At 42.2% G+C, this 21,664-nt stretch overlaps 1 protein-coding gene across 6 annotated transcripts in view; it reads right to left on the reverse strand.

Moving 5' to 3' along the window:
• Window positions 1-21,664, reverse strand: part of magi2a (membrane associated guanylate kinase, WW and PDZ domain containing 2a) — a 238,547-nt gene that overhangs the window by 32,811 nt on the left and 184,072 nt on the right. For all 6 annotated transcript variants that reach the window (XM_038738435.1, XM_038738434.1, XM_038738433.1 and 3 more), the window contains exons 7-10: window positions 21,259-21,316; window positions 19,979-20,100; window positions 16,562-16,744; window positions 9,865-10,542 (exon numbers count right to left, since the gene is read on the reverse strand). In XM_038738435.1, the coding sequence (XP_038594363.1) occupies window positions 9,865-10,542; window positions 16,562-16,744; window positions 19,979-20,100; window positions 21,259-21,316 (1,041 nt within the window). The remainder of the gene's footprint in view (window positions 1-9,864; window positions 10,543-16,561; window positions 16,745-19,978; window positions 20,101-21,258; window positions 21,317-21,664) is intronic.

A 21,664-nucleotide genomic window follows, 5' to 3' on the forward strand; every position in this document is an offset into this window, starting at 1 on the left:
GCTAAATACGTTTTTTTTAAAAATCAAAAACACATTTACAACAGCTTATCTAAACCAGCAAGGGACAGAGAGGATTTTCTTCCTAATGAGGGTCAATCAATGAAAGGCTTTCTGTCTAGAATATCTATATCTAAGTCACATTGAGCAAAAGAGGCAGTCCTCAGATTAGGGACAGACAGACCAGGCATCACTGACTGAGGTGATCCTCAGGGTAGAGTCGCTGTTAACTCAGGCATACCAGACATTTAGTTAGGTGTCCCATGTGCCCCATGGCAAAAAAGTTGAGATGGGGCAAGAGACAGAAAGAGAAACTGAGAGACAGAGAGACAGTGAGAGTGAAAGGAGCTGTCCATGGTGCTGAAAGCCCTTAGCCTGAATACTAATCAGACTTGCCAGCTCGGCTGCAGAAAGCTACACGAACCCTGTGGTGTCAGACTTACACTTCAGTTCTAAGCTAACTGGTGTTCTGTCCTTCTTTAAGTGTCATGCTTTTGTGATGCATACAAAACCAGTACAACACCAGTATAATGAGGGCAAAACTCCCTAAATCCATAGTGTGTGATTGTGTATACCTGTGTATCAGCGCATATTTGTTTCATCCCCCACCTCAACCACGAGACGGCTTCAGGTAACGATGAATGAGAACGGCTGCAGCAGTGCCTCATTTTTCTTCCCAAAAATACAATTTTAAGAGTTCTGGACTGGGAAGTGGCTCCAGAGAGCCCTACTGCTCCAAGGGTGCTGAGTCGTCTAATTACTCTGGCAATAACAGTACAATAGTGATCAGACTCCACGCCAGTGACTCACACAGCCTTTGCAACATGAAAACTGGGAAAAAAGGTTAATGTGGAATTATTGTGATTCAGAAGTATGGAAAAGCTAAAACGCAAATATACTCAAGTATGTCTCAAAAGCGTGTGCACTCCAAACTGCTGGGTGTAAAGACATGGAGGCCCATTAATCCTGAAAGATGGTAGTTAAAAACACATCTTGTACCTAAAAGTTATTTAACTTAAGGGAGCACCATAATTGACTATGAATTCATATGCTTCTCTTCTATGCAGCTTACCCACTTCAGAAGCACGCAGCCACATCGTAATGGAGAGACAATGGGCCTAACTGATGGAAGGACTAACCATTAAGCCATTACTATACTCATCATAATGTCACCTATAAAATAACATAGCAAAATGTGAATAATAAAGCAAAATATGAATAAATCAAAAGTTTTACTGTGTGGGTGACACATAACACTACACATAAGGCTACATTTCTTCACCCATGCAAAAACAAAGCTCACTTTAATTTCTCAAGAAGTTAATACTAGTCCTTCAATTATTTAAATGAGACTATGATGACACTAGGATTGATGGCAGCATGCGTGGCTCTTTCAGCCCTTATGAATATGCATCTCCACCTCATGAGGGAGGCTGGCTGGCAGCTTCACATAACATCCACAGCAGAAAACTGATTCTATCCCCTTCTATTCAAATGTCCGTTCCATGTTTGCCATGATGTTCTCGAAAACCAGCCTCATTGTAGCTGTGTGCAAAACAAATTATTTGCAAGGCACACGGTGGAATATGCATGATATTAAAGCTCAACACAGCACAATTTATTTAGTCACGCTCATGCAATCACTGGGTAATCACTCCTTTCCATTAAAGCTCAAATAGGAGCGCTTGATTTGTTTAAGAGGCAACCAAGGTTGGTAATTCAACTCCTACACACAGAGCCTAACTTTTGCCTCTGTGATCTAATTATGATGCCAGTAAGGCTAAACACCATCAGCTTTGTTTAACCCTTTGTATTTCTGACATAGTCTAATCTCAGCACCTTGTCCTTCTTCTGTAAGGTCCTTGGCCGTCTTCCTGAGAGTCCAACTGGACAGGATATTGATCCCTGGCGAGCAGCTCCTCCGGGCTAGGAGCTGGTGGGGACAGAGCTGTAAGTGTGAACATGGCCGACAGACTGCAGTCTACTGGCAGAGAGCCGAACTCATCACTCCCCTGCTCTCTCTTCCCTTTCTCTCTTTTGTTTCCAACTATTTTTGCACACACACATCCAATGAATCACTGTCTAGTTACACACTGGTTCCCTGGGAGGCTGGAGGAGGCTCAGTGAATCAAACCCTCCTTCTACTTTTCTTTCTCTACGAAGCAGACCTTCTGCATAGTTCTTAGAGCGGCCTCTGGTCAACTGTGTGCACACGACAAATCTCAGGTGAAAGGTCAAACCAGACAGCTGATTCATGATGTGCAATTTAACCATGACATTACTAAGAAGGGGAGCTTATGCAAGTGTGCGGAGGCTTGTGTGCATAAGGCTGCCTTGGGATGTGTGCAAATAAGACGAGGAAAGTGCCTGGCTGATGTGTAGGTGTGCGTACAACCTGTGTGAATCAAACCATGTGGCTCAGCGTTTGTGAGTGTGTGGGCGGGCAGCAGTGAGGGAGAATGTGGCAAGTTAGAGGAAACTAAATGGGTGCGCGTACATGTGAACGAGCTGAAAGTCTCTGCAGCTAATTACAGCCCTGCGTCTCTGCTCGTGTAGCAACGAGGACACAGCCTGTTAATGGTCTAGATAGCCACTAATGAGGCTGTCTGCCATGCGCACACACACACACACTCAGACCCACACAGACACGATAATTACTGAGTGCCCATTTGATGGGAAAAAATGGCTCAGGAGTCAAACTCAAATTTAAGGGATGGCTAAATATCATAACTATATTATAAGCGTGGGCTTTTTCAAGGTGGAGGGGATTAATAGACTTAATGGTTTGATCATAAATAGCTCAATTTCTGGTAGGTGAATTAGTCAGCTTGGTTCTAAACTCTCGCTTTTGATGGTGAGTTCTTTGAGAGTCGTGAGTTCTTTGAGAGTCACGACGGATGCCAGGTAGAACATAAAAAACACAATAACCTGTTAGTAAAAAAGATCCACATCATTACAATTAAAACTAAAACATAACCACGTTTAGGGTAGTATAGCCTTCTGACCACAGCTTATAGAAAAATGATAAAATCCTGCCCTTTAAAGGAATAACTTGATGTTTTGGGAAATATGCTTATTTGTTTTCTTGCAGAGAGTTAGATGAGAAGATTGATAACACTCTATACAGGTCTGTATTCTGAATACGAAGCTGAAGCTGTTAGCTTAGCTTAGCACAAAGACTGGAAACAGAGGGAAACAACTATCCTGGCTCTGTCTGAAGCCAACAAAATCTGCCTACAAGTAGCTCTAAATTAACAAATTTGATTTAATTTGTTCGGCTATTAAAATTGGTCAAGGGGCTGTTGTATTTTTAGCTAGCAAGCAAATTAGCTGCATGCAAAACAAGAGAAACGGCTATAAGTGGTGATGCGATTGACGTAACTGTACAAGATGTCGACTGTGGCTGAGGAGGTTGCCCGTTAATCGGAAGGTTGGCGGTTCAATCCCCAGCTCCTCCAGGCTGTATGTCGAAGTGTCCTTGGTCAAGATACTGAACCCCCAAATTGCGAATGGTGGCTGTTCCACCAGTGTATGAATGTGTGTGAATGTTAGTTTCTGTTTGAGCACTTAAGCTCTATGTATGAATGTGTGTGAATGGTGAATGCAGATGTAGTGTAAAAGCGCTTTGAGCAGTCAAAAAGACTAGAAAGGCCCTATACAAATACGGAGCATTTACATTTATATTGACACAGAAATAACTCTTAAATCTACATATTTTTTTGATCAGTGTAAAAAGTTAACTGCTGCTAACTGCAGATTCTCTGTCAATGGAAAAGTACGCCAGAAATCACCTAACATGAACACAGCTACCTGTACTCTTTGCATTACAACAATAACTCGCTGCTGCACTCTTTGGCCTTTTACTGTGTCCATGACAACATCAAGCCAGGCAAATCGAGCCTTGCTGAATGGAGACTGTGACATGCTGACTGTCTCTTGTTTTTAATTCCCACTCTGCAGTTGTGCTACCTTCACATTATTTTTCTGCTCCTGTGTGTTTCTACACCATTGTCCCACACAGCGAGAGAGAGAGAGAGAGAGAGAGAGAGAGAGAGAGAGAGAGAGAGAGAGAGAGAGAGAGAGAGAGAGAGACCTATAATTACATATGAAGCTCACCAGTCATTTTTGATATCCGAAGCTGGACATTAGGAGTGTGTCATCATAGCAACGGCACCTTAAAATTCTCATCACAGCATTGATGGATTGCGTTGTAAGAGATTAATATATGGGAGTTATGAAGATATAAATCCTTCCTTTACTTGTGTGTTCTTCCTGAAAATCGGATACTAAGAAGATAAAAGGGCAGTCACTGAAAAAAAGAAAACTAAATTCAGTCATGCAAAAACATAATTGCTCGCACAACTCCACAAATCTGCTTCAAACTGGCAAATATTTGGAGAGTGTGCCAAGGTCAGGAGTGTGTCAGTTGTTTGGTGACAGATATCAGTCTCTCTCTCTACTACACCGACTAGTGGCACAAGCCCTTAACAAGAGAAACATACAGTACAATTAGACTGTGTGGCCAGTGTCCAGCGGTCCAAACTGTGGTGTAGTAGGAGGTGGAACATCATTCCAGCAGCATGGTGACAGTTTTATTACAATGGGTAATAGCTTGGCTAAACGCTTGGAGCTAGCCTTTCTGAGGAAGTTTGGTGAGAAAAGGGAATCAGCTGCAACTCAAATCTCACAGTTCGCATCTTAACCTGCAGTATTTATATTCCTGAAAATTGTGTGCAGATATTCACCACAACAATCTCCTTCAGATGTCATGAAATTAAACAAATTTGCAGGAATAAGCAACATTTGTCTTAGTTTCTGTGGGTTTATGTTTATTATCATGACATGACAACATACCCAAACTCTAGTGAAACAAATATTACTTATTACTATAAAAAAGACGTTATAACTCAAATTTATGTACTTGTAAGGTATATGGATTGGACTAACGACGATCATTATTAATTATTCAGTCGATTCTTTTCCAAATAAATAAGGGTGTTTAATCTATTAAATATTAGAAAGTACTGAAAAATGCACATCACGGGTGCCTTGGTGGCCTGGGAGTTAATGCGCTCAACATGGATATTTTGGCAGCTTTGACACTCTTAGCTGTTCATTTCATTCTGTGCATTTCTACACATAACAGTACAGGCCAAAAGTTTGGACACACCTTCTCATTCAATGCGTTTCCTTTATTTTCATGACTATTTACATTGTAGATTCTCACTAAAGGCATCAAAACTATGAATGAACACATGTGGAATTATGTACTTTAAAAAGTGTGAAATAACTGAAAACATGTCTTATATTCTAGTTTCTTTAAAGTAGCCACCCTTTGCTCTGATTACTGCTTTGCACACTCTTGGCATTCTCTTGATGAGCTTCAAGAGGTAGTCACCTGAAATGGTTTTCCAACAGTCTTGAAGGAGTTCCCAGAGATGCTTAGCACTTGTTGGCCCTTTTGCCTTCACTCTGCGGTCCAGCTCACCCCAAACCAACTCGATTGGATTCAGGTCCGGTGACTGTGGAGACCAGGTCATCTGGCGCAACACTCCATCACTCTCCTTCTTGGTCAAATAGCCCTTACACAGCCTGGAGGTGTTTTTGGGGTCATTGTCCTGTTAATAAAATAAATGATGGTCCAACTAAACGCAAACCAGATGGGATGGCATGTCGCTACAGGATACTGTGGTAGCCATGCTGGTTCAGTATACCTTCAATTTTGAATAAATCCTCAACAGTGTCACCAGCAAAGCACCCCCACACCATCACACCTCCTCCTCCATGCTTCACTGTGGGAACCAGGCGCACAAAGACACGGAGGTTGGCACCAAAGATCTCAAATTTGGACTCGTCAGACCAAAGCACAGATTTCCACTGGTCTAATGTCCATTCCTTGTGTTTCTTGGCCCAAACAAATCTCTTCTGCTTGTTGTCTCTCCTTAGCAGTGGTTTCCTAGCAGCTACTTAACCATGAAGGCCTCATTCGCGCAGTCTCCTCTTAACAGTTGTTCTAGAGATGTGTCTGCTGCTAGAACTCTGTGTGGCATTCAGCTGGTCTCTAATCTGAGCTGCTGTTAACCTTAGCACTAGCGATTTCTGAGGCTGGTGACTTGGATGTACTTATCATCAGCAGCAGAGGTGACTCTTGGTCTTCCTTTCCTGGGGTGCTCATGTGGGCCAGTTTCATTGTAGCGCTTGATGGTTTTTGCGATTGCACTTGGTAAGTTTTCGCAGTTTTCCGGACTGAATGACCTTCATTTGTTAAAGTAATGATGGCCACTCGCTTCCCTTTACTTAGCTGATTGGTTCTTGCCATATTATGACTTCTAACAGTTGTCGGCTGTGTATCAACATGACTTCTGCACAAGACATCAGTTGTCTTGTGCAGAAGTCAGGTTGGTCCCAACCCCATTAATAAGGGGAAAAATTCCACTAATTAACCCTGACAAGGCACACCTGTGAAGTGAAAACCATTTCAGGTGACTACCTCATGAAGCTTATTGAGAGAACACCAAGGGTTTGCAGCGCTATCAAAAAAGCAAAGGGTGGCTACTTTGAGGAATCTAAAATACAAGACATGTTTTCAGTTATTTCACACTTTTTTAAGTACATAATTCCATATGTGTTCATTCATAGTTTCGATGCCTTCAGTGAGAATCTACAATGTAAATAGTCATGAAAATAAAGAAAACGCATTGAATGAGAAGGTGTGTCCAAACTTTTGGCCTGTACTGTACACTCACCTAAAGGATTATTAGGAACACCATACTAATACTGTGTTTGACCCCCTTTCGCCTTCAGAACTGCCTTAATTCTACGTGGCATTGATTCAACAAGGTGCTGAAAGCATTCTTTAGAAATGTTGGCCCATATTGATAGGATAGCATCTTGCAGTTGATGGAGATTTGCGGGATGCACATCCAGGGCACGAAGCTCCCGTTCCACCACATCCCAAAGATGCTCTATTGGGTTGAGATCTGGTGACTGTGGGGGCCATTTTAGTACAGTGAACTCATTGTCATGTTCAAGAAACCAATTTGAAATGATTTGAGCTTTGTGACATGGTGCATTATCCTGCTGGAAGTAGCCACCAGAGGATGGGTACATGGTGGCCATAAAGGGATGGACATGGTCAGAAACAATGCTCAGGTAGGCCGTGGCATTTAAACGATGCCCAATTGGCACTAAGGGGCCTAAAGTGTGCCAAGAAAACATCCCCCACACCATTACACCACCACCACCAGCCTGCACAGTGGTAACAAGGCATGATGGATCCATGTTCTCATTCTGTTTACGCCAAATTCTGACTCTACCATCTGAATGTCTCAACAGAAATCGAGACTCATCAGACCAGGCAACATTTTTCCAGTCTTCAACTTTCCAATTTTGGTGAGCTCTTGCAAATTGTAGCCTCTTTTTCCTATTTGGAGTGGAGATGAGTGGTACCCGGTGGGGTCTTCTGCTGTTGTAGCCCATCCGCCTCAAGGTTGTGCGTGTTGTGGCTTCACAAATGCTTTGCCGCATACCTCGGTTGTAACGAGTGGTTATTTCAGTCAAAGTTGCTCTTCTATCAGCTTGAATCAGTCGGCCCATTCTCCTCTGACCTCTAGCATCAACAAGGCATTTTCGCCCACAGGACTGCCGCATACTGGATGTTTTTCCCTTTTCACACCATTCTTTGTAAACCCTAGAAATGGTTTTGCGTGAAAATCCCAGTAACTGAGCAGATTGTGAAATACTCAGACCGGCCCGTCTGGCACCAACAACCATGCCACGCTTCAAAATTGCTTAAATCACCTTTCTTTCCCATTCTGACATTCAGTTTGGAGTTCAGGAGATTGTCTTGACCAGGACCACACCCCTAAATGCATTGAAGATAATTGCATTAATGAGAAATTGAACAGGTGTTCCTAATAATCCTTTAGGTGAGAGTGTGTGCCATATGTAGTCATGCTACTGTAAGAGCAGACTGGGTGGCACCGACGTTATTTACACCTCTAGCACCCACAGCTTGTCATGTCACAGGAAATCACCACAAACAGATGTGGCATTGCACCCTGGTGTATTGTTGTGTAGTGGAGCTGAGCCATATCCAGATTTGGAATAATGAGATGAAATATAGCATGTAAATAAGGTTGCCATTCTCTCCACGGGCCAACAGGCTGTTTTTTAGATGGGGTGCTTTTTTTGACCTTCTAAAGCTCTGCCGCGAGTGAAGAACCCGGACAGATGGCGGGAGCGATTCACCGCTAGCTTCCTGTGCAGATGGGAGATTGTGTGTTTTTGTGTGTGGGGAGTGTGTTGACAGATGAGATGGTGGCACAAAACTTTTGACCTCTCATGTGTGTATGTGTGTTTATAAGTTAGCAGACAACATTTTAGAGGCACTGGCTTGAAAATATTTCGTTTTCTCCCCTTTTGTAGATTATAAAAAGCCCTAATTTTTTACCCCTAGAGGCTAAAACTGCGTCACTCTGTCTCTCCTCCCCCTGTTTGTTGGCTCTCTGCTCACTGACAGAGACATGGGCAGCCTAATAAAGAAATAAATGGCAATAAATCTATTCAGAGGACGGTGCTGACCTTTGTGGACCAGTCTCAGTGGTGTCTGTGGCACCGGGCCGTTGGCATTATGATTGGTATGTGACATTACACAACACAAAGAGGCAAAATACAGAACTACAAATTGGTTCCACACAAAAGCAAAAGCAGCATCCACTTGGCTTGGCACTATGAATGAGTGTCTTTGCTAAAGTTCATGTGTCATTACCTAGATGATGCCAAGCTAAATCAAGAACAGGTCAATTTTAAGAGGGGAATCATTTAACAACAAGGTTACAGATCCTATCTGCTTGGTTGATAAAGAGCTGCTGTTGCTGTTTCTAGATTTAATTAAAATCTAACGTTTCAATCTTCAACATTGGAGCTTTGGCTCACTTTCACTGCTGGCAGATGACCTCCTTCCACAATTCAATAAGAAGCAAAGCTCAGTTTTTAGGCAGATCATAGCAGGCTTATCACGTATGTTCCGTCATTTGAGCTATATACACATTTAGGGAAGACATGAGGGTGTATCCTTCTTTTTCTTTCAACGTCAACAGACATTGGCGTTAGAAGTAAGCTGTCTAAGGTTTCAGCCTTTTTGAGAAACCATCACAGACATTTCTACAAGCTCCAGAGACAACCCTCCCCCCCAACATACCACACACACTCAGTCACTCAGAACAGTCGGCTACTTGTTGATTCTGCAAATCACAACCCTGTGTGTGACTCATGACAGAGTGCAGTGCATAATTATGATTGTCAGAGGGCCACACATTCTGAAAAACACAGGGTAGAAGGCACTTCAGAGCCATTAGCAGTCTACCAGAATTTTTTGACATGCTTAAATTTTGGGGCTTTTATTTTCGGCTCACAAAAGAAGGCAAACTTTGCCGTCCATATAAAACTGACATAATGATTTATTTATTTTTTACAAGAGACTGAAAATAACTCAGTACTGCGAGTGTTGACCACTAGGAGGTATGGCTCAGTGAGCAGTGCAGAGAGGCATCTACTTAAGTAGTGAACAAAAGCTATGTTTCTCTCTGAGTAAAGAAAAGAGGCCTGGGAAGGGCATTTGAGAGGAGCTGTGTATCAGTCAGTCATTGTTGAGCACTGTAGGACAGGATAATAGGTTTCTGTGGCCTTTGGAAAGGACCACACATACATACACACTTTAATACAACAGCAAAAGATGACATAGATGAATAGGCGGACAGATATGCAGCTAGAAAGGCAAATATGAAGTAGATGCGGAGAGATTCAAGTGCTCGTGTTGAGCCAACAATCTTCCGCACCATCCCTACCTGCAGCCATTGGTCTTACCTATTCCACCTCTCTGAACCACCAGGCTTGTCTCAGCTCCCACACCACACTCCTTGAGAAGCTCCACCACCTGGGTGTGTGTGAATCCCTGCACGGGCTGCTTGTTAATCTCCACAATCAGGTCACCCTCGCACAGGCCGGGGCAGCCCTGAGGCTCCAGCACTTGTTTGACTCTCTGGCCCGTAGCGCTGTCGGCGATAGTGAAACCAAAACCATCCATGCCCTTCACCATGGTCAGGTTCAGTAGTTCCCCCTGGGTCGCCCCTGACGACGCCATGGAGACGCTGTCTGGAGGTGTGGTGCCGGTGGTGGGAGGAAGTGAGCCGTCTAAGTGGGTGTCACCAGGGTGAGGGGTGAGCAGCTGCTGCTGGGCGTTTACCTGGTCCTGACTGGGGTCTGTGACGAAGCGTGCGGTGCGGGAGAGATAGTCCAGGTAGTTGTCGTAGCCCGTCCTGCCGTTTACCATGATGGGCCGCTGCTCCATGATGCCCAGCGGGGAGATGATGGTGGTGGTGTTGTTGGTGTTTGTAGCATCCTCTGGGTCATAGGGCAGAGGGTAGCCACGACACAAGACGAGGGTGACGCTTTGGCCAATTGGCACTGACTGGAAGAGCTTGACCACGTCGGCGTGGGTGGTGCCCAGGACGCACACATCGTTGATGTAGACAATGACATCACCTGCAGACAAAACAAAGAATAGATAGAAACATATTGATCAGGTGTAATAGCACAAACACTACAGTTATTACAGTAGCTACAGAGTCAAAGTGAAACTGCAACATCCAGTGAAAATCTCATTACCTATCTGCAAATTACTCCAAAAGTCCAAAAGTGCAGCTGATTCCAAGTAAAGGGAGCAGCATACTCAAACATGCTTTTTCCCCAATTCAGTCCGGACTTGAGGGACAGATAGTAGCAATAAGTCCCAGGAATGAAGACCGTATCTTACTGTACTTTTCTCTTGGATGTAGATTTGCAAGATAGATGGAAGCAGATCGAGAACTTTGCGATTATATGTTATGGGTTTTAAACGCCGGGCTTCCAAAATGTCCCTAGACATAGATGCTAACAATGTAACATCATTGTTTATTTAAAATTTCTGTTTTTAGTGGACTAACTAATACCATTTCCGACAAAACTCAGACCATCTCGAGTTAACAGCACTAGCTTGATGGACTGAGACTGGGGCCTTTTCGCTTGCAAATTGCATTTGTGAGTCTTACGTGGCAATCGCATGCTGAGGCATCGGTTCCAAGTATGGCATTTGTTTTGATTAGTGAAATGAGTCTAAATCAACAGGAAACAAGGAAATTTGTATCATATCGCAAATCGCAGCTTGGATGTTGCAAATGTGGTGAAACCAACCTAAGACGCCAAATAAGGGAGACAGGACAGAGAAGACTGAGCAGTGAAGAGACCATTTCTTGGCAGCAGAGACTACAGGTAAAAGTTGGAAAGATTACATTAGAGGACATCATAGATTAATTTAAATAGACAGATTCAAAATTAAATAGCAACTGCTGTAGTAGGTATCTTATTTATCTTGGCAAGAATATGCATAGTAAACCCCAGTTACTCATTTACTTTTTCAGAGCAACCGGTCAAAGGAACCCTCAATGAGAAACAAGCACTGAGCTACAGATGCTAGTGGAAAAGCAGCTGAACCGAAGGTGATGTTAGGACTTTGGCTCTCCACAGCTATTCTAGTACTCAATTAGCTGTACAGTATATCAGCACTGTCTCTCCTTGGAATCCCCTTACAGTCATAAACCATCTCGAAAGATAAACATTACCACAGATAATGTCTTATCTGCCTTTCAAGTGTAAAATAGTGCAGATGACAAGTGGCTCAAATGTTTGCCTTTTATGGGGCCAAGTGCTTCCATTTGCTGGCTGTAATATACTGCACTATAGATAAAACCTAGCTGACAATTAAATGTTCCCACACAAAGGCACTCAACATCCAGGCTTATCTTTGTCTCAACCAGATTACTAAATATAGTGTTTGGTGCTCCACAGTGCAGGCACAATGCAAGTCCTTAAAATGCTTGGCAAGTGGGAACACAAGTCTGACAAACAGCATTACCTAGGTTGATAATGAAAACAATTATTTTCTAATTGCAGTAGTAATTGTAATGCCTCTTTAGAGAAAGGGCAGTGTGGGAGTGTTTCGCAGAGAGAAATAGCGAAAAACAAAGATCCTTTGTGATTAATAAGCTAAGCGTGTGCTTTAGTGATTGGCCCTCACCTTGCTAACCACAAGCTCCATCCTGTCCAATTCTCTTAAAACGTGAGCAGGAGACTATTATAGCTGGGTCAATGACACGTTTTCTAAAAGCAAACAGAATACCGGCACTCACAGATTAATAGTCTTCTTGTTTATTGTATGAAAAAAACAAACTCGCCATCATGAGAGTAAACAAAAATGCAGAAATGGCAATTTTTATAAACAGGTGAGGTCATTTGGAGCTGTGCACGCTTTTTCTGAAACAACATGGCAATTCATATTGATTTCCCGGACTGAAGTGGAGCCGAGATGCAGTCAAGGTAAATGGAAGTTAAGATATCACCAAAATGTTCACTCACTGTTGTGGACAAATACTTTCCAAGTTTTAACACCGGCATTGACAGAGCGAGCTCACACCTTGAGGCAACATGACGTTAGGGACTTTTTAATTAATCTGGGTAAACGTGGACGACATTTGCCTTGAGCACCGGTGTCAGAATCAATAGCTGAGCACACTAGCAGAAAACAAATGATGGTGCTGTGACCTCATTGCGCCCTCGTCGTGCCCACAGATCTCATTCTTTATGACCAGGGAGGAAATGCAGCCAGACAGAGAGAATCAACTTGTTTTACAGAAACAGAAAACTATGAAGTCCCATATACACATGCATGCTTATACCTAAAGGGTCAATTCGCACAAATAAAATACAATTAATAAAAAGATATATTAACTTTCTTTCCTATAGCAGTATACGTCTTGCCATACAGATATGTTTGATTGTATGTGCAATGGTTTAGAGATATCTGCCTTCAAGTAACTCATGGAGTTAATATTTGCTAGCTACTGTAGCTACAGCTGATCATTTTAGCCAACAAAGCTGTTAGTCACTGGCTAGAAATGAGAAGCCTTCTTTCTTTTTTATGTCTGTGTGAAATCAATGACTCTTTCAAAAACTAGTAAGAAGCTGGGAGAACTTCAAGCAAAGAGAGATTTTTTTCTCCTGCTTTTTAATTTCAGTAATTTTCAAAGACCTGAAGAAAAATAAATCAAAAACAAGAGAAATGTCTGAAAAAGTAAACACAAATTCATCTTGTCGCCCCTCAAGACATCCTCACCCTGGAGTGGGAACCACTGCTCTGGAAATGTTTTCACCTTTTCTTTGGTAGAAAGCATTTCCTACCAGTGAGGTTTAGTGGATTATCCACACCAACCGTGACACCGTGTCTTGACATGTTGAGTTTTTTTAAGTGTAACTTTTCAATGCTGTGAGCACCAAAGATTAAATCTAAAACCTATATCTAAAACAAAAACTTCTGAATCTCTAGATATCACAAGGGCTCACAGAGAAAATATGTATTAAATATATGTAATTCTGGGCCAAATTATTAAACATAGGGTCACAAACACAGACATGCATACAAGTGCAGGGAAATGGACACGTCAATAAAGAGAACTGAGAAAAAAACACACACTCATGGCCACAACCCTCTCTCCATCTATTATAAAACCTTCTGTAGGTACCTTGTATACTCTAAATCACACTGACCTTAACTGTAAAAACCACACTCACTGGGACCAAGGCCCACACTGCAACTTCATCGTCCTATCCTTGCATATTCCTTATGACATATTCATCTCCAGCTAATGTTGTGTTCAAAAGTCTGTCGACATAACGAGAGGTCTCAGTGGCCCTGCCGAGACGAGGCCATGAGTACAGCACGGTTTAGAGTCTCAGTGGGGTGTAAGCATTTGTTAGAGACTGGGGTCTTTTGTGTGTGTGTGTGTGTGTGTGTGTGTGTTTGTGTGTGTCAGGCTAATGAGGGTGACATGTAGTCCAAAGTACATTACGGTCATGTCATATTAACTCATCAACTAACTGAAGGGATTACAGGTTACATAATAAAAAAACGGTTGATGATTAGCACATCCACTGTGTAGTATTTCCCTACTGTGTGGAAGCCGGTTTTAGATGCTATCAGAGTTACTGACGAATGAGAAGGTTAGCTAAGCAGCCAGGAACAATTCTTTTTTTTTTATGTCTTCTACATGGGTTATCAACTCATAAGGCCTCTCTCTTTTAGTGTGTTGTCATGTATCATGTAGCATCAAGTGCATATTTAAGAACACAGTTCTCATTTTAAAATTCAGCTGTCAGCTGGAAACATTACAAAGTCAAGCAACAACAACATTTCCAACCATCTTATGGAGCTAACATTAGCTTAATTAGCTAGCTAGAACAGTAAATCACAATTAGCCGGCAAAAAAGTCGGTTGCCAGCTAGAAATGAGACGCCTGCTTTTGTCTCCCACTGTCTGAAACAAAAATTGTCACCAGAACATGCAAATCTGAATAAAAATGTTTACATTTGGTCACTCAGAATCAATCAATTTGACTTACACACAATTTGATGGCAAGATCAACTATGGGGTTTTATGGGTGTTTTTGATATAGAATGTATAATAAATGACGACACTGAATCAATAAAAATGTCAAATGTGGTGTATATTCTGTGTCTAATCTGTGAATAAAACAAATACTGTAGTAGATAGATACAGTTCATGGAAATAACCCTCTGCTGCTGAATGAGTGTTGCATCACACTTCCCAAACATACTGTAGCAACAAACCCACTTGGTTTTGCATTAAATGCTACCTCTGGCATCAAAACTAAGCCTCTACACTTAGCTTCACTCTCTCCACAAGCTACCTCATAGTTCTGTATTACACAAACACATATCAGCTAGAAAATACCACATTTCTTATGGACAGAAATAAGTTCTACAAAATAGTACGTTTATAATAAGTGCTTGAACACGTTTCCCTGGTTGTGTAATCACGTAGTGGAGATAGCCAGCATGTGTGGTAGTGGGACGCTGCACAAATTATCTATCTGGAATTGGTAATTTCACACCTCTGCTGGCCTGGGTTTCGACTATGTGAGCTCTGAGTTACTGTGATTGAGCTAGCTCTGTTACAGCAGAAGTAGGACACAAAGTCTGGGGAGGCAAGGTGGGGGGATGGAGGATGGATGGTGAGGCAGAGATGGAGATGAGCTGAAGGGGGGAAGTGGTGGAGAGGAGAGGAAATGGGAGGTGGGATAGTAGAGATATGAGAGGGATTTGTTAGTTATTTCTGGAGAAAAAATACAAGAGAACAGAGAGGGGAATACTTAAAGAAAGAGAGAGGAGGGGATAAGAAGACAGACCCAAAATGTTTCATATGCAGCATTGTCAGGACAAGCTTTATTAGTCATCAAGGGATCTATTTTGGACTGCTGCACCCACACATTTATAAAACAAACATTTATAACCCAGTGTGAACAGATGTGAAGTCTGTTAAGACAACTATAATGTAATACACCAATTCAAATGTGTTTGAGAAGAATACTAGCTTTACCTGACCAGTTTACTTTATGTATGATAAATGACCACTATAGGCTCCGTGTTTGCTCAAGCGTATACACATAGAAACATCATTGCATGCTGAGAGCACTGACAAACCTGCTAGTTCTATTCCCTTGACCTGCTCGGTCTTATTGTGTGTATATATGCTGCGGTTCCACCCCCATGTGGCCACAGCCAGGAGTTATGGTGCTCATAAAGCCCCCTTTATGATTAATGGAGGAGCAAATTTCTGCAGTTGGCGCACACGCATGTGCACACACATACACCCACATGCAGAGTTTACACAATAGCTTAGTTGCACCTGCGAACACATACGAACACAATGCATGCATACACCAAATGTGCATATATTTGTAATTGTGTCTTACACTACTAGGAAACTACAGTGCATACTGTGTTCATAAATGGGTGTTTTGTTTGAATAGCTGCATTGCATAAAAAAAGTGAATGTGAAAACATGTGGGGCTTGAAAACTTGTGCTTAACTTGCGGTGTGAGAGATCCGGGTTCAATTCCCCACTGTGACACATCCACCAATGTTTCCTTGAGCAAGACACTTAACCCCTAGTTGCTCCAGAGGAATGCGACCTCTGACATACTTAGCAATTGTAAGTCGTTTGGATAAAAGCAACAGCTTAATGTAACGTAACCCTGTTTTTCTTTGGATGTATGCTGATAAATTGACCAGATCCTGCAGGAATCAAACTTATAAGAAAAGCCACATAGAATTGTTATGCTTACAGTTACAGGGGTTTCCACTAATCACTGGAAAAACTGTATTTGCTACTCCTATACAAGTCTGTACTATCTAAATGTATAATCCTGTACAAATGCATGCCAGTCATGTATCATGAGGAATGACATCATCTTAAAAAACAAAATAGTTTATTGGGCTACATCTCATTGACTATGTGTCTTCTCATGTAGCTATGTGTTAAAACTTTTACACTGTCAGGTATCTCAAGAGAGTACCTCATGAGATAAAGGTTAAGAAATGTTTGTTGCTTGTATGAGTGGCTCAGTTTGACTGAGTCTCAGGTTGTGTTTCGGCCTTGCCTGAGGCTTACCTGTGGCCATCTTTCCATCAGCTGCAGCAGGCCCATCAGGAATAACGCTCTTCACCTGGAGGAATTCGTCAGGCTCGTCACCTCCGATAATAGTAAAGCCAAAGCCCATGTTGCTCTTTTGGAGGGACGTGGACAAGAAACTGCCTTTCAGTTGAGTGGGGTCACGCGTGAACAGCGGCTTCTCTATAAAGGACACATAAACAAACAAATTAACCAAATACCACTAGTAGTGTGTATGCTTTATAGCAAAGATTGAAATAACCTCAAAGCTGGTGCAGTGCAGTGCTCACAGGGTGAGGGCATGGGTAAAGCTTATCCATAAAGATATGGGTGTAGCCACAGGAAAACTGGCAGGGTATGATCTTAAACAGCGAACTTGGACAGAGGTAGGTCTGCAGTGCTGAAAGATGCAGGTGTGGTTCAATGGTTTTGGCTCCCGTGCAAGGTATAAATGCAATATCCCTCCCTGTATACCCAAATCTACTAAACTTATATCCGTTCCTCTCCTCCCATGCTGGGATATAGTGGGCAGAAAGGGTGCAGAGAGCATCACATGGTGCAGGTCTTCAGTCCTATCCCAAGGCTACCAAGGAAGCAGCAAAAAGACATGCTGTCAATCAGGGATCAGTTCCAAGAGAAGATGTTCGAGAGGGTTAGGGAAGAACGGGGAGATTTCTGCAGGAGGGAGAACTGGGAGATTTCTGGAGAAGGGGCGCCTTGTGTAGGAATGAGAGGATCTCAGCCAACAAGCTTAGTCACACTTAACCAAGTCTCCAATCTTTTCACCTTGGAGGGAGACGTGGCTAGCGTGCTAGTTTACATACTTTGTTTGCGGTTACTGGTCCAGACATAGACTGAGTGATTACACTCTCTGCCTGCTTATGCCAGACGATAAGACACGTCATGGTTCACGCTCGTCACATAAATCCTCTAACTGCCTCAAGGAAGCTTGCTTGCGAGCTAGCATGCTTACAGTAAGTGAAACGAGCGCAGGCAGCCATGAGAGCGACAGTCAGCCTTCTTTGCTTCTCTCTCGGCCTACTTACTGACAAAGTGCCACAGGGAGAAAGGGCTACAGACAGGCTGCTCTAGCACCACAGTGCAGGCGGAGGTGTGAAGTGGCTGCTGCTGCTGGTGGTGGGGGCACATATTCATTCGGCGAGTCAGAACACGCCGGAGCGGGGAGACGTCGGCAGAGGAGGATGTAGCATATGCAGCGGCCCTGCGACCCAGAGTTGGCGAGCGGGAGAGGTCGCCGAGGCTGTGGCAGCGCTCGGGCACTGGGCCGACCTGAGCGAGGGGGGGTCTGGGGAGGGTGGCACAGGGGCTGGCATCCTCCACTGGTATTAAAGTTTGGAGGGAAAAGGAGGAGGAGGGAGGAGGTGGAGGTGAGGAGAGGGAGGAGAGAGAGCCTCACTGAAATGTACACAGAGTGTAACCACGGAGACAGGCTCTCGACTCACAGCGGCGGACTACTATGTTACTATGGAAACAAACCTCCACTTCACCAGTCCAGACAGTTTTTTTCTAGCAGTGCATCCTACTGCTATGGCTGGTGAAGAGTTAGCACTGGAATCAGGTAGCAACAAACCAGTCATTAGACAGAACAATGAATCACATTTAAACCCACTTGTTCACTTGGGTAAAGCGCTATTTAAATGACCAACAAGTATTGCTATCAGTTCCACCAGAATGCTGGCGTTTCTCTGTTTCTTTTGAATGATGCTTAAGTGAATTGATTGTTGCTGCCAATCCACATAGCAATTGTCCTGCAAAATAAAAATAAAAATGCTTAGTTGTAAACCCACTTTGCATGTTGCTATGGTCAATCCAAGCAACATGTGTGTAAGTTTCTCCCAAAGCGGGGAAATTAAAGTGCAAGGTGAGTCCCATTTTTTCTGTAGTGTACATACTATATTGATTTAAGCGTGTCAATACACATGAAATGGCTCAATTCTGGTGTACAGATGATCATAATTTGGAATGATTTAGGTTTGCTACACCTTGTCTATCAAACCTGTAAAAGTGGGCAAGATGGATTATTTACTTATCAGGGTTCCCACTCTTTTCCAGAGATCATTTTCTAGGACTTTTTCAGTGATGATTTCTGCGGACGCCTGATTTAAAAGTACTTACGTAAAACGTTAATCTATAAACCTAATAAAAACTACCTCAGTTACCAGCAAGCAGTGACTAATATTTACCTTTGGAGGATAATGCAACTTACATTATCAAGAGTTTCGGTCTCTTGAATTAATGTCATTCAACCATAGCCAACCTGTGCTACCATGCGACATGATTTTCCAGGACATTTTATGTTTTTTCTAATTTTCCATGTGTTTTCCATGACTGGAAATTTGGTAACCTGTTTTCCAGGTTTTGCAGGACGCGTGGGAACCCTGATTTATTGTGATTCTCAAGTATTTTATAGTTCATGTTGTGGTGTCCGAACAATAATGCTTCGATGATGTGTAGAGAGGAAACCCGCTTGACACTGTTCTTGATCATAAAAGTTTATTACATCAAGGACAGCATCAATTACAAGCTCTGCAGCAGCTTGGAGAGTGACCCACCCCGATGGCCATTCTGTCTCTCTGTACATCAAACAAAGCTTATATAGGATATGTTTAAGGTATCTGTTAGGTACCATAGAGGGGTTTGAGTCTGCAAAATAAAAGGTCAAACCCATAGAAGGGTACAGTACTATTCTGAGGTAACAAAACAAGGGGTTAGAGGTCAAATTCTATAGAAGGGTTCAGTCCCTACATAACCACCAATCACTGCTCTCCCCGTAGAAGGACACTGACCCTCTGTCCTGCTGCTACAGTGCTATTTTGAACTGTTATGAGTCAAATGCATAAATATTGGATACTACAATGTTTTGTCAGTAATTTATGAATTATCTTGTAGACATGAAGATCTTTAGTGGCCATGGTTGGACTTGAGTCAAAGCGAAGTAAATGTTATTCTGTTTGAAAGCTGTTGCACTTCTAAATTTCTGATTCTGAAATCGATTTTCAATAAATGTTTTGTAACTGGATCTTTCTAGGAGACCATAATTCTTTGTGAATGTAATCCACAAGACTTTTTGCAACAATTTACATCAAAATTATCTTCATTTTCAAACTGGCTCTAATAAAATAAAAAAGTGGTGCAATACGTTAATATTTTTAGCTAATAAGAGACTTTCTGAAGCTGATAAATTGATAAAGTACAAAAATACAGTTTTTGGCAAGAAACTGAAAAAGGTTAACAACATAATAAAAACATGATTGATCCAACTAAGCTATAGCACTTTGCTATTTTAAATATATTCTATACAAACATACAGACAGATAATGAGTATCACTATATTCCTTAAAAATGGTAAATTAATGGGTTTTGTCCTTTGCCAAGTTATCAGCGCTGTGGTCTTACCTCTGTAAATGGTGGGAAGGGGCAGTGAGGACAGACCCTGGCTTTGCATCTGTTGCTGCTGCTGGAGTCTCCTTTTAGCCTCCAGGACAGGGTTCTCAAACTGGGTCCTTCTATTTATATGGCTACGATGATAAAAAGACAAAAAACAGAAGTGATTTCAGATTTCACACTCTCCTGCTGCACTTAAAATTACAGCTGAGCCCCCCTCGATCAGAGATCAGATCTAAAAAATCCCAGCACTACAGCAGCTTTTGCTATGATGATTAATTAAGTGGCCGGCCCCCAAATTATGTAACAGAGCTGCAGAATGGCTTTGCTGAGTAAAAATGAACAAACGACTGATTCTGGGCTTTTCTTCCGACATTCAGCTTGTTCAGAATTATGTGAATCAGTGACTGGGAAGAAACCTACACATAAAGCAGAGATTTCCTTTAAAGTCCCACGTCGGTCTTAATTTAGTTTGCAAGGGGGAAGATAGTCAATGATTACAAATACTGTAATTTGCCAGTGTGAAATAATTAGTCATCATTAGATACTTCCCTAACTCTTTCAGGCTGAATTGTGCTCTCACATAAACATGCGCCTTTCTTTCTCTTCTCTCCTTATCTTTTAATGAACAACCCAGGATCACGGTGCTAATTACAAAACAGCTCGACTGTATTTTTACATAATTTCAAGGTCTGGCAACTTCTTTCATGATATTTACATGATGACAAAGCAAGACAATGAGAGCATCCTGGGAGGGGAGTGCAGCATATATGGGGGTGAGTAAGTGTCATTTCGTTGCTTGTCTTAAGCAAAGTCGAATCTAATGACTCCCCCCTGACTGTCTAAAAATAGAGCTCTGTCCCTATGCCCTGGAGCAGAGAGCATCCAGCCAAAGAAATGACACCTCTGAACAGGGAGGGGACATGCAGTTCAATAGAGAGGACAGACTACTGCAGCATGTGCTACGTAGACACACATGATGGATGAACATGACGAGTAGAATGTTTAAAAAGAGACACTGATCTCTACTCAGGAACTAATCTTCAGATGTAGATGCAGCATGAATGTTTCAGACAGAGGGATAACACATAAATATGGATAAGCACATAGAGACAAATAAACTTCCCCCTGCAAACAAACAGTGAGCCGTCAGCAGGCAGACAAAAGGAGCTACTGCTTCCTGGCTGCTCCTGCTCCAGTCTGCTCCTAATAAATATGATTAATACAGCACCACCGGGCTACACTGAAAATCAAAAGCAAGCCATTACATATTAAAGATGTACCCGACTTACTCGACATAGTAGCTGCCGTAAATGGGGTCATCGATTTTCTCCCAGCCGTATGGAAGTTCTGTAAAAAAACAACAATAATGAAGGGCTTGTTTATGCAACGAGCATATTGATCTTGCATGAAAACATCAATTTGGCAGAATTAGTTTGCAGCATTATTTTACTGTCGTAATAATTTTGGTTTCTCAGGTATTATACAGTACTGGATTTGTCTTACATGTCCACATTTGTATGCATGACACAATGACAAAACTTATTATTATTATTTAGTGTTCTTTATTGTTTAAGATGCTGCTGTTATGACATTCAAGTTGTCCCATTACACATATGAAGTAAGAGAGGTTAGTGACGTGGTTTGACTTGAAAGGTTAAAAGTTTTTTTCTTTTAAAAGCTGTTGCACTTTTCGCT

This window comes from Micropterus salmoides, unplaced genomic scaffold (assembly GCF_014851395.1).
Source record: "Micropterus salmoides isolate LMB-PRFRI ecotype aquatic unplaced genomic scaffold, ASM1485139v1 Ms_hic_scaffold_23, whole genome shotgun sequence".
NCBI lineage: Eukaryota > Metazoa > Chordata > Actinopteri > Centrarchiformes > Centrarchidae > Micropterus > Micropterus salmoides.